The 13,075-nt window shown below is 30.4% G+C and overlaps 1 protein-coding gene across 4 annotated transcripts in view; it reads right to left on the bottom strand.

Moving 5' to 3' along the window:
* Positions 1 to 633: 633 nt before the first annotated feature.
* Positions 634 to 13,075, bottom strand: part of LOC135925970 (uncharacterized) — a 33,110-nt gene continuing 20,668 nt past the window's right edge. Inside the window, exons 6-7 of one of the 4 annotated variants that reach the window (XM_065461583.1) lie at positions 12,797 to 12,934; positions 634 to 1,287 (exon numbers count right to left, since the gene is read on the bottom strand). In XM_065461583.1, the coding sequence (XP_065317655.1) occupies positions 1,109 to 1,287; positions 12,797 to 12,934 (317 nt within the window). In that variant the 3' untranslated portion in view covers positions 634 to 1,108. Of the gene's footprint in view, positions 1,288 to 11,448; positions 11,485 to 12,270; positions 12,488 to 12,796; positions 12,935 to 13,075 lie in introns of those variants that run through there. The other 3 variants (XM_065461582.1, XM_065461584.1, XM_065461585.1) reach the window with 3 other exon arrangements.

The raw sequence follows: 13,075 nt of genomic DNA, 5'->3' as shown, positions 1-13,075 counted from the left end.
ATAACGATTATGACAATTGTCACTTATCTAGGGTTCATCTTCGCTAAAATTTTTTAACATGTTTACACTATATATTTTTACCTATTTCCGTCAAAAAAATTCAAAAAACTTTAAAAATAACGATTATGACAATTGTCACATATCTGTAGTGATCCTAAAATGTTTAAACTAAAAATGTTTAAGACAAATTTATCCTCAAAGGTTAAGACAAATCTTTATTTCAAAGTTCAAGACAAATTTTTATTTCCAATTATTTTATTTTTTTCTTTTATTAATTTCAATACAAATATATATTATGCTTTTCTAAATTCAAAAAATTAAAATATATCGTTTATAATTTTTCTAAATTCACCAAATCGCGGAAAAAAAATGAAAAACTATATCTTGAAAATCGCGAGCGAAAATAAAAATATATCATCTCAAAAATCAATAATATGCTTTTTTTTTCTTTCTTTTAACATACAAACATACAAAAAAAATCAATTATATTTCTTCGACTACAACATGTACCCCCTTCTAAGGATAAACTCCAAGGTAGATGCTAAAAAAATAATTGCAATACAACAAAAACTAAATTTTCTAAAATTTATCTATTATATACCAAAAAAATATTTTACAACACTTAGACAAAAAAAATCATGGCGCCGCGTTAATGATTAAATCCTGGAGTCATTCATTTCAACCTCAGCTCCATTAACATTAGATTTAACATTTTTTTAACCACAAATTTCGAATTTTCTCCTCCATTTTGAATTTCTTTCCTTCCCAAATCTTGCATTGTCCCACATGTCATTCTTTCAATCTCTGCTGCCCGGCGGAATTTGAATAGCACACGTCGTCAGCGAATTCTTCCGCTTCCCTCGCTAATAACCTGCTTCGTCGAACACTCTCCGAGGCTGGCCCCCAGCCCAACGATTGACCCCTTGGTTGAACGTATACGTATTACTCGCTCCACTCGCACACTCCCGGGCCTTGTGTCCTCTTCCCCCACAATTGAAGCAATTTAAGTTGAGCCCCCTCATTCCTACTTGCCTTTATTGGATAGCTGCCGGACCTGTCGCAAAATTCGCTTGTAAAGGGGCTCTACCCTGCGAGGACGTAGGACCATTCAAGGTTGTCGGCGGAGCTCCTTCTCCAGTTTGTTGCTCGATCCATGCATTGTGCCATTTATCGGCGAGTGGATTGGACATATCCAACGAATTAATTTGCAGCATTGTCCTATTTGTTTTGATGTAGTAAGTTTCCATAGATTCCAGAATATACTTTTTTTTCGAATTTTTTTTTTCCCTTGATTTTACAACAAAAAAATTTACAACACAATTTACATACAATGGATACTACACACTAATTTCTTTCTTTTTTCCTTTTCACCTCAAATAAATACTATTATTATTATTTATTCCCCTTTTTACTTAAATACCAATATAACACATACCATACTTGAGAATAACACAATTTTCTTTTTTTACCATCAGAACATTATACATATAACACATACTCAACTTGAACATAACACAATTTTCCCTTTTTTTCACAATCGAACATTTTACATATAACTTTACCAAATAGTTTACATACTACCCTACCAGTTGTTTTCTTTCTTTCCCCTTTAACCTCAATTCCCCTCGTAAAAAAAAAATTTCTTTTTACACACCGCCTAACTTGTATTTAACTTTTACAATTTTTTTAACCTCAATTCCCTTCATAGTAAAATAATTCCTCTTTTACACACCACCTAAATTGTATTTAAACTTTTACAATTTCTTATTTTACCAATTTTTTCTAATTAATTATCTCTTTTTAACTTTTTAACCATCACAAATTTCTATTTAAATTTTTACAATTCCTTATTTTACCAACTTCTCTAATTAATTATCTCTTTTTGCTACCCTCAATTTTTATTTTTTTTACAAATTTTCTCCTGAATTGAATTCTTTATTCAATCAATAATTTCAAAAACATAACGTGTTTAATACATCACATAGCTAATTCTTTAGCGATCGTCCTATGGCCACTTAAGTCCAAACATTTAATTTTTCTTCTGATTTTATTTCTTTTCTACAAACTCTCTCTATATATATACGTTTACATTCACGGTCCACAAATTATTGGCTGCCCTACAAGAGTCCTAATTCTCCAAAAAAAAATTTTTTAAAACTTTTATTCAATTTTTTCTACTTGATATATAAATTTCACACAAAAACAAAAATTTTATATATATATACAGCTATTCCTTTATACCCTTACTCTTAACTGATTTCTATGTCTCGTGACCTCACTATGGTCTTCCAACCTAACTTTGAGTACTTTATTTCACACATTCTCTATAACTATTCCTTTTTCCCATTTTTTTATTTATTCCATACATCCGAACCCATACTAATTGATCAACCACAAATTTCAAAACAACATTATCTCCCATTTCTACATCCGTATCTACCGGTCTCAAACTATCCAAAAAGAAAATAATTTTTCTTCCCATCATTTTCTCTGCTGGTGATTTGCCATCCTTTCCAATTGCACTATTGTAATATAACTGCGTTATCCACAATTCTCCTTTACTTTCTTTATTCTTTTTTAACCAATTTTTCACTATCGCTACCATCCGTTCAGCCTGCCCATTTGAACTAGGATGGTACGGTGGTGATATTATATGTCTCACATTCATCTTTACACAAAGATTTTTAAACAACACACTTATAAAGGCCGGTCCTCCATCGGACACCATAATACTTGGAATACCAAATCTCGAAAACAATTTTTTGCAATGTCTTATTACTATTCCCGCTGTTAATCCATGTACTTCTTCAAACTCAATCCATTTTGAAAATGCATCCACGCTCAAAATAAACTTTTTTCCTTCCCATTCAAAAAAATCCAAATGCAATCTTATCCAGGGTCCTTTAACTTTTGGCCAATTAATACCCTTTTCCTTCCGGGGCATATCGGACCAGGCATTGCAAATCTCACAACTTTTACCCAAATCATTAATTTCTTCATTCATCCCGGGCCACCATACATATATATTCTCTTCCCCATTGCTTCATTTTTCTATTCCTTGATGCCCCCCATGTAACATATTCAAAACCCCTTCCCTTAATCGTCGTGGGACTATAACTCTATTTCCCCTCCGGGGTGGCCTAATGGGTAAGATGTACGCTTGGAAACATGAGTATGAAGAAGGGCGCAGGTTCAATCCTGTAAGAACCATAAAAACTTACAAGTTTTTCTTCGATGACAGATGTGTAAAGACATATGGTATGATGAATTTCGGAGCTTAGAGATGACACCCCGGTCACCGACAGGCCCGGACAGCCGGGTGCTAAGGATGCCTATCCAATAAACAAAATGAAGAAAACAAATGGAAATATGAATATGAAAGATAGGGCGTTCCCTCCAAGCGACGCGCAGGGTGTAGACCTCCATCCTGTGAAAAGTAAAGTAAAGGTCAAAGCAACAAGATTAGCAAGTTTAAATATTGGGACGCTTAAAGGTAAGACGAGAGAATTGGAATCAATGTTGAAGAAGAGAAAAGTTGATATAGCGTGCATACAAGAGACGAAATGGAAAGGACAGAAGACTTTGATGATTGGAGATGGGTATAAATTGTACTATAATGGACTTGTTAGCAATAGGAACGGTGTCGGTATCATTCTCAGTCAAGATCTAACCTCCTCAGTTGTAGAAATCAACAGGATCTCTGATAGACTAATGAAGATAAAACTCTACATTGGTCAATCAATACTACACATCCTTTCATTATATGCTCCTCAAACGGGTTGCAAGGAATAAGAGAAAGATGATTTTAGAGCTATCCTCGATGAAGCTGTAATGGAAATCCCTAAAGATGACCTAGTCATAATTGATGATGACTTAAATGCGCATGTGGGGAAAGCAAGAGATAGCTACAAAAGGCATCATGGTGGTTTTGGATATGGAGAAAGAAATGATGAAGGAGAGCATATACTGAAATTTGCGCAAGCCTTCGACCTTGCCCTAACCAACATCTACTATAGGAAAAAGGATAGTCATTTAATAACATATGAAAGTGGTACAAGGAAAACACAGATAGATTACATACTAATCTCTCGCAGAAGATTAAAAGATGTAATAGACTGCAAAGTCATCCAAGGAGAAGATATCGCCGCACAACACAAGCTACTAGTCATGGATTTACACATCTCAAATAAATCCACTCAAAACAAGATAAAACTGGAACCATGCATCAAATTTAAAAACAATGACAGATGCCTTTGCAATCAATGCAAACATTGAAACAATAGATTCCTCACAAGTCAGTGAAAAAATGTGGACAGACCTTTCATCCAGATTAATAGACACTGCCAAATCAACACTAGGTTTGGCAAGAGGAGGCAACAAATCATACAAAGAACTATGGTGATGGAGAGGTACGAACCACTATACAAAAGAAAAAAGCCCTTTATAAAATATGGTACAAATCCAAAAACGCAGATGACAAGACAAGATACAAAAAATCCAAGAGATTAGCTACAAAGGCGGTGGCTAGAGCCAAATCTATGGCATACGATGACATGTACGAAGATCTACATACCAAAGAAGGGCAAAATAAAATATACAGATTAGCCAAACAGCGAGAAAAGAACTCTAGGGATATAAACGGAGCTCCGAAAGTAATCAAAAATAAAGATGGGAAATTGATAATAAAGGAAAAAGAAATAATGAGTAGATGGAGAGAATATTTTCAGGAGCTTCTCAACTTTAATCCGCACATACTGCATCTAGACGAACACTCTCCTTGTCAAAACCTTGTTCAACCTATAACACAACAAGAAATAATCACATGCCTCAAGCATATGAAAAACAACAAAGCTAGGGGTCCAGACGATATTCCAATAGAAAGCCTTAAAGCACTAGGAGATGATGGAATACATCTCCTCACAAATCTATACAATAAGATACTTGGAAATGAAGAGGTTCCCCAAAAATGGAGGCAGAGTTATATAGTTCCTATCTTCAAAAATAAAGGGGATCCACATAATTGTCAAAATTACAGGGGCTCACACTGTCTAAAACTATACGAAAAAATAATAGAAAAAAGATTAAGAGATATAATCGAAATAGGAGAGACTCAGTTTGGCTTTATGCCTGGAAGATCAACAACCGATGCTATCCACGCAATTAGGCAAATGAGTGAAAAATACAGGGAAAAGAACAAAAAGCTACACATGGTCTTTCTCGATCTAGAAAAGGCCTTTGATAGAATCCCAAGAAAACTTATTGGGCGCTACGCCACAAAAATGTTCCCGAAAAATATATAAGAATAATACAAGATATGTATATGGGCCATATAACAATGATCCGTAGCACAACAGGTACTTCAGCAGGCTTCACAATAGCCGAAGGAGTTCATCAAGGGTCGGCTCTCAGCCCACTTCTCTTCATTACAGTAATAGATGTATTAGCACAGTCTATACCTCAAACAGTCCCGTGGAATATGATATTTGCAGATGATATTGTGATACTTGCCGAATCTAAGGATGAAATGAAAGAAAGACTAGTGAGTTGGATAAATATCCTAGAAACGCACGGATTAAAAGTAAATAGAGAAAAGACGGAGTATATGGTGATAGGAGGAGATGAAACAGAGAGTATTGATATAAATGAATGGCAGATATCGGCAATTGAAAGCTGCAAATATTTGGGCTCCACTATACAAACAAACGGCAATAGAAAAAGAGATAAAGAGTAAGATTAATCAAGGGTGGCTAAAGTGAAGATCTTTATCTGGAGTGCTATTTGATAAAAGAATCCCACACAAATTAAAGGGAAAAATTTACAGTTCCATAATACAACCAACTATTCTATATAGTTCGGAAACATGGCCAACCAAAGAATCAGACGAGAGAAGTCTACAAGCCATGGAGATGAGAATGCTGAGGATGATTGCTGGGGTAACAAGAAAGGATAAAGTGCGCAGTACAAGAATATTAAGTAGTTTAAAGGTAGTGCCCATTAAGACTAAGTTAATGGTAAACAGACTTAGGTGGTATGGGCACACAATGAGAAGGCCTATGAACTACATAGGAAATAAAGTTAAGAGTTTGGAAGTGATGGGCAAACGTAAAAGAGGAAGACCAAAACTTCAATGGGGCGATAAAGTTAGAGCCAATATAAAGAAGTATAAATTAGATAAAAGAGATTGTATTAATAACATAAAGTGGAGAGAGATGTTGAAGGAGCTTACCACCAGAAAAGGTGAAAGCTAAAGAGAAAAAAAAATACAATCAACAATTATTACCAATTCCGTTTCTATATTTTTATATTTATTTTCTTTATCATTCCACGCTCTTTTACCTGTTAAACATAATTTTATCAAACCTAATTCTCTATCCTTCCGAGTATATTCCTGTATTTCTTTCCAAGTAGTAGGGCTACCTTTGAAACCCCATGTTAAAATCCGAATTAATGCTTTTTCATCCGTCTTATCCTCCATTAAACAATCACTTTCTTCTCCCCTACCTAATCTCGATAATACATCTGGTAAATGATTTTCTTTACCCTGTCGATATTTCAATTCCAAATCAAAGCTACCTACTAGCAATAGCCACCTATGAAGTTTCGGCGACATCATCAGTTCCTTATTATTTTTCTTGAACAAATGTAACAATGGCTTATGGTCAGTATACATTACAAATTTCCTTCCAATCAAATATTCCCTACATTTCGTCAAACCAAAAATAACCGCCAACGCTTCTTGCTCTATTACCGAATATCTTGTTTCTACTTCCCTAAATACTCTCGAGAAAAATATCACCGGTCTTTCCATACCTTCTATCAAATGTAATAAAGCTCCTCCTACTCCTTTATTAGAAGCATCAACAGCCATAATCACTTCCCATTAGCTATTAAAACACACTAACACAGGCTCCTTACTAATTTCCAATTTCAATTTTTCAAACGCCAATTCTTGTTCATTTTTCCATTCAAAAGACACATTTTTTCTCAATAACTCATATAAGAGAGCTGCTATCCTTGCAAAATCTTCAATAAATCTATGGTAATAATTCACCATTCCCATAAACGATTGAATTTCTGCCTTATTCACCGGCTTTCTTAAATTCGCAATACTCATCAAATTTTTATCCAATGGTTTTACCTCTATTCCATTTATTTTATGACCCAAATATACAACTTTTGTAACACCCATAACACTTTTTTCTCTACTTGCCCTCAATCCTTTAACTTTGATTCGCTCAAAAACCTCTTCCAACCTCCGATTATGTTGCTCCACCGTTATTCCCGTAATCAAAACATTTACCATATAATAAAAAACACCTTCTAACCCTTGAAAAACCGCAGCCATTGTCCTTTCGAAAATTGGTGCCGAAATACTTAATCCAAATGGCAATCTACAAAACGTAAACAATCCTTTAAACGTCGTTATAGTTAACAATTTCCTCGTAGATTCTTTCATAGGTAACTGCAAATACGCACACGAAAAATCAATTTTTGAAAAATACTTCCGCCCCTTTCAAATTCGCTAAAATTTCTTTAATTCTCGGTAGATACTTTATTTCCACCACCCACGGATTCAAAGTTACTCTGAAATCCCCACAAATTCTTAACTTGCTATTAGCTTTCCTTATAGGAACTAATGGAGTTGCCCATTCGCTATATCCAATCGGACAAATATACCATATCTTAACCACTTATTTAATTCTTTTTCCATTTCTGCCCTCCATTCAAAAGGTACTCTACGTACAGCCCAATACTGTGGACTATATCCTTCCTTCAAACGTAAATCTACTTCATAATCTATTAAACAACCTAATTCTTCATTAAAAATCTCTTTATATTTATTTACCAAATCCCTAACGGACTCCTTTAAAATTCCTAAATCATGACTTTCATCAATTTCTTTTGTTATTACATTCTTATCAATTTTTTTTCTCACCAATTTCACCGGAAATTTTTGCGATAAAGGTATTTTCTCCCTTTCATCCTTACATATTTCCTCATCATTCACATAACTTTTTTTAATTTTAATTCCTTTATTTTCTTCTTCCAAAACCGATTCCTTACCCCATATTTCCACAAAATTAACAATTTCTGTACTCACCAAATTATCATCATTTTCCAAATTAATAACCTTCCCAAATTCCTGATTATTTATTATATATTTCACTTGAAACATCAGGCTTCTCCTGACATATTTCATCCTTAAAAATTTCCACATTTTCCCGAAGTTTTTCGAAATTACTTACAAAATTTTTAATTTTATCCCGTTTCACTAATTTATCTTCCAACATTTCTTTTTCTATATTATCACTAAGTTCTAGATCATAAATTATCCTATTTTCAAATTTATCCTTTTGTTCTTTGATACTACTCACTAAATTTTTAATTTTATTCCGCTTCATTACATTATTCCCCAACACTTCTTTTTTAATACTATCATTAATTTCCTGATTAAACTTTACATTTTCAACTTTAATTTTCTCAATAATCACATTTTCTTTTATTTTATTTTCCATTTTGATACCCCTTTCTTTCATAGCTATCTCTGTTATTCTAATTCTTTCATCATTTTTATTTTTCTCTTGAAACATATTTCAAAAATTATTTTCTAACCCAAACTTTGATATCCAAGACCATCCCATAATAGTACCAATTTTTTCTTTTAATATCCACAAATCCAAATATATTATTTCTTCATTTACAAAAACCGGTAAATTTACCCTTCCCAACACCATAACTTCAGATCCATTTAACTGTCTTATTCTCATTTTATCTTTAATTATGAATTTATCCGGCCATACCTCATGAAATTCATCATACCCCATAACCGAAATCGTTGCCCCTGTGTCCAATAACATCCATATTTCTTTATTTTCTATATTAATTTTAACCCATGGGCATTGATCATAATTCCTAAGGTAAATTACTTATTTGATTTTCTTGATTTAAATCCTCCAATATATTTTTACAAAACCCATCATTTTTATTCTCATTTATTTTCTTTTCCACTTTTACTTCATTACCATTTATTAAATTTACTTCATGATCCACTGTATTCTTTGACGACACTCCTGATATATTTACTTTACTATCATACAGTCATTCTACTGTACAATCCTTCGCATAATGCCCAATATTTCGACACTTATAACAAGTTATATCCTCTCTATTAATTCTTTTAACTATATTTTTCTGCTCATTTTCTACGTATTCCACCGCTGGAAACGCTTTGCAAACACCTTGTTCATTTTTATAACATTTATCCTTAGTATGTCCTAAATTCCCACAATTTTCACAAGATATCTCTTTTTTTGGGTTCCCATTCACCAATTTGTACGCTGGAACGTAACATTCTTCCGCATTATGACCCTTATTTCCACATCCTTTACATATTTTCGGTACCCTGGATTTACCTTGGCATTACATTCTCTGCTTAAATTCCCAAATTTTCCACAATTATAACATTCTTTTTGACTTTTATAATTTTGTTCTATTCTTTTATTTACATTTTTTTTCTTCCAATTCCTTTATTTTTATTTATGCTATTTCTATTTCTAGTATTTCTTCCTTCTTTCTTTTTAATTCCATTTTCTCTTTTTCCTCTTTTTTCTTTAATTCTATTTCTTCTATTTTCTTTTTTTCCGCTTCCCATTCTTCTCTCATATCTTTTTTCAATTTCTATTTCTCTCCTTTTCTGTTCTATTCTTTTAATTTCTGTCATTTCCATTTTCAATTTCTATTTTTTCTTGTTCTATTCTTTTAATTTCATCATTTTCATTTTCCTTTTTTTTTTATTTCAATTTCCCTATTTTCCTGTTCCATTTGCTTTACACACCTTATTCTATTCGATTCTTTACTTCCATTTCTTTTATACCATAAATATCCTCCAATTCATAACATTATAATTCCAACTATACTCACATATATCTCTCCCTGTGCCAACTCTTTTAATTCAAAATAATTTTTAGTGGTAATTATTTTTTTATTCCACATTTTAAAAAATTTTTTAACTATTTTTTTTTCTTTTAATTTCAATTTTTTAATATTATATATAGTAAGCTTATTAGTAATTAAAAATTTTTTAACTATTCTAAAAGAACCATAAACTATAGCAATTATTAATATTATAAAAAAACAATTCATATAAATTTATCTAGAAAAATATTTTTACCTTTTTTTTCGAATTTTTTTTTATATATACTTTTTAAATAATTTTCTGCCTTTAATCTATAGTAGTCAATCGCCAGGTATCTTTAAATATGAACGGCACCAACTGTAGTGATCCTAAAATGTTTAAGACACTAAAAATGTTTAAGACAAATTTATCTTCAAAGGTTAAGACAAATAAGTTCAAGACAAATTTTTATTTCCAATTATTTTATTTTTTTCTTTTATTAATTTCAATACAAATATATATTATGCTTTTCCAAATTCAAAAAACTAAAATATATCGTTTATAATTTTTCTAAATTCACCAAATCGCGGAAAAAAAATGAAAAACTATATCTTGAAAATCGCGAGCGAAAATAAAAATATATCATCCCAAAAATCAATAATATGCTTTTTTTCTCTTTCCTTTAACATACAAACATACAAAAAAAAATCAATATATATGTCTTCGACTACAACAATATCTATGGTACAACTTCACTGAATTTTTACTTAAACGTATTTACAATCTCTATTTTTACCTATATGCGTCAAAAAATTTCAAAAAACTTTAGAAATAACGATTATGACAATTGTCACTTATCTAGGGTACATCTTCACTGAAATTTTAATTTAACATATTTACAATTTATGTTTTTACCCATTAGCGTCAAAAATAAACTAATATGTTTAAAAATACAGATTATGATAATTGTCATTTTTAGAAAGGAACATCATCATTGAATTTATAATTTAACATCTTTATAATATAAATTATATTTTTATCCTTTTCTGTCAAAGATTTCATAAATGTTAAAAAATAACATGAGAATTATCACAAAGACGATCATGTAAAATAACTTATAAAAGTTTAATATAAATATTTAAAAATAAATTATTTAAACTAGTTCTTATATACTAAAAAAATAGATAATTTTACAAAAATGATAAAAATAAACCTATATAAATAAAAGATTTCAACTAAAAAATTGTTTATTTAAACAAAATTTACAAAAGAATTAATAAAAAAAGTTTATTAACAAAAAAGAAAAAATCATTTAAAATTCAAATCTAATCAAATTTTGCTTAAAATTTGGGCGTGAAAATCATTAATTAATTGTAGCAAAAATGATATTACTTAACTTACATTGCAGCTTATCATTTTTTTATTAAAAGACATCAAATAAATATTCATTTTCATAATATATTATAAAATAAAAAATATTAAATTATATCATTTCTTTAAAATATAATAAATATTTATATTTTACTAAAAATAAATAAATAATAATTAATGCTTGTAATTTCTATTCACGACTTACTCAAGTTGGAAGTCTAAATTAAAAAAAGTAATTGTATTGTTAATTAATAATAAAAACTAATTTTAAATCACGATTTGAGTTTACGACTCGAGTCGACTTGAGTTCACGACTCGAGTTCATAACTCAATAGACTCAGTTTTCGACTAAGTCCGTTTAACAACACTAGTTATGCTCCTGTATAAATTATAAGTATTTTCTAACGAAATATAAATGGTTTTGAAATGGAAATTGGGGAGATATTTCATTTTATATTTTATCATAAGTTGATAAAAATAATATTCGGGTCCGTTCTGAATTTATTATTAAAAAAATTACGACCTAGCCCCTACACCCGGTCCAGTAGATTTCTGATATAAAAATAATGAATGATATATATCAATATTTTAAAAAATAACTAGTTATCAAAAAATGCATTTAGTAATTAATTGGTTACATTAAAAAAATCGTTCTTTTGATATTCCACATTTTTGAAAATGAAAGTACGAATTAGAAGTATAATTATAAAAAACGATAATTTTTTATTTATTAAATGATTTATACAAGGCACCCTATATTTAATATAAAAATTTATATTTTCAAAAATACCTTATAGATCTTCAATTAACATTTTAAAGAGAAAAAACCCTTTAATCCGAATTCAATGTGGTCATTATCTTTTAACCTAAGATATTATGTTTAGAACGTATGTTGCTCTGATATAATCTCATTTTTTTACAAAAAAATATTAAGTAGAATAAATATTATATATTCCCAATTTATTTCTTCCTATTTTATTTATAATCGATCTCGCTTTCATCTTTATAATAATAATAATAATCAATCCATCAATAGCTTTATTTATTATAATAACAATAATCAATCCATCAATCGCTTTCATTTATTATAATAATAATATTTTATACGTAGGACATTTAACAAATCTTTAAAACTTAACTCATTTAGAGCGAGCGTTTGATTCTTATTCTTTAGACCTGATATTGGCGGAATCGAATTCCAGCGTGTATAGAGTAATTAGCCTATTAAATAATAGAGTTCTTCTATGAACTTTTATAAAACTACCATTGATTTATATCATTTTATATATATATATTTTTCAGATAAACTTAAAAAAATAAACAAGAATTAATGACGCAATTATTCGAAATTTCAAAGGGAAGATATCATAAATCTGGTCTTTCAAAATTAAAAAATGCGCGGTATAAATGATTTAAGTTTTAAAATTTTATAAAACCCTAGTCTATGTAGCATAGTCCTGACGTTGCTGCTTACGACATTGCCATGATAGTTATAAAAGTAAAGATAATGAAAAATTTATTTCTTCCTACTCTTCTTATGTTGCCAAACCATGATCGGAGAGGCGGAAGCGAAGTATCTGGAGAGGTGAGACCTCATGAAAGCGACACAGAAAAACGTGAAGGTCACTAATAACACGCAGATGAATCCAATTATACTCATCATCGTTTCTGTATTTATATATTATATATTTATTTTCGTTGAATAGCTTCATTAAAAAGTTATTTAAATCTGGGAGAAAATTATATAAGTTGTGGTATTGTTTCTTTCCATTTCATCTTCATAATAAAAGATATAATGGAAAAAATCGA

Source organism: Gordionus sp. m RMFG-2023, chromosome 3 (assembly GCF_954871325.1).
Source record: "Gordionus sp. m RMFG-2023 chromosome 3, tfGorSpeb1-WG-v2, whole genome shotgun sequence".
Classification (NCBI taxonomy): Eukaryota; Metazoa; Nematomorpha; class Gordioida; order Chordodea; family Parachordodidae; genus Gordionus; species Gordionus sp. m RMFG-2023.
This window is presented reverse-complemented; position numbering and strand designations above follow the sequence as displayed.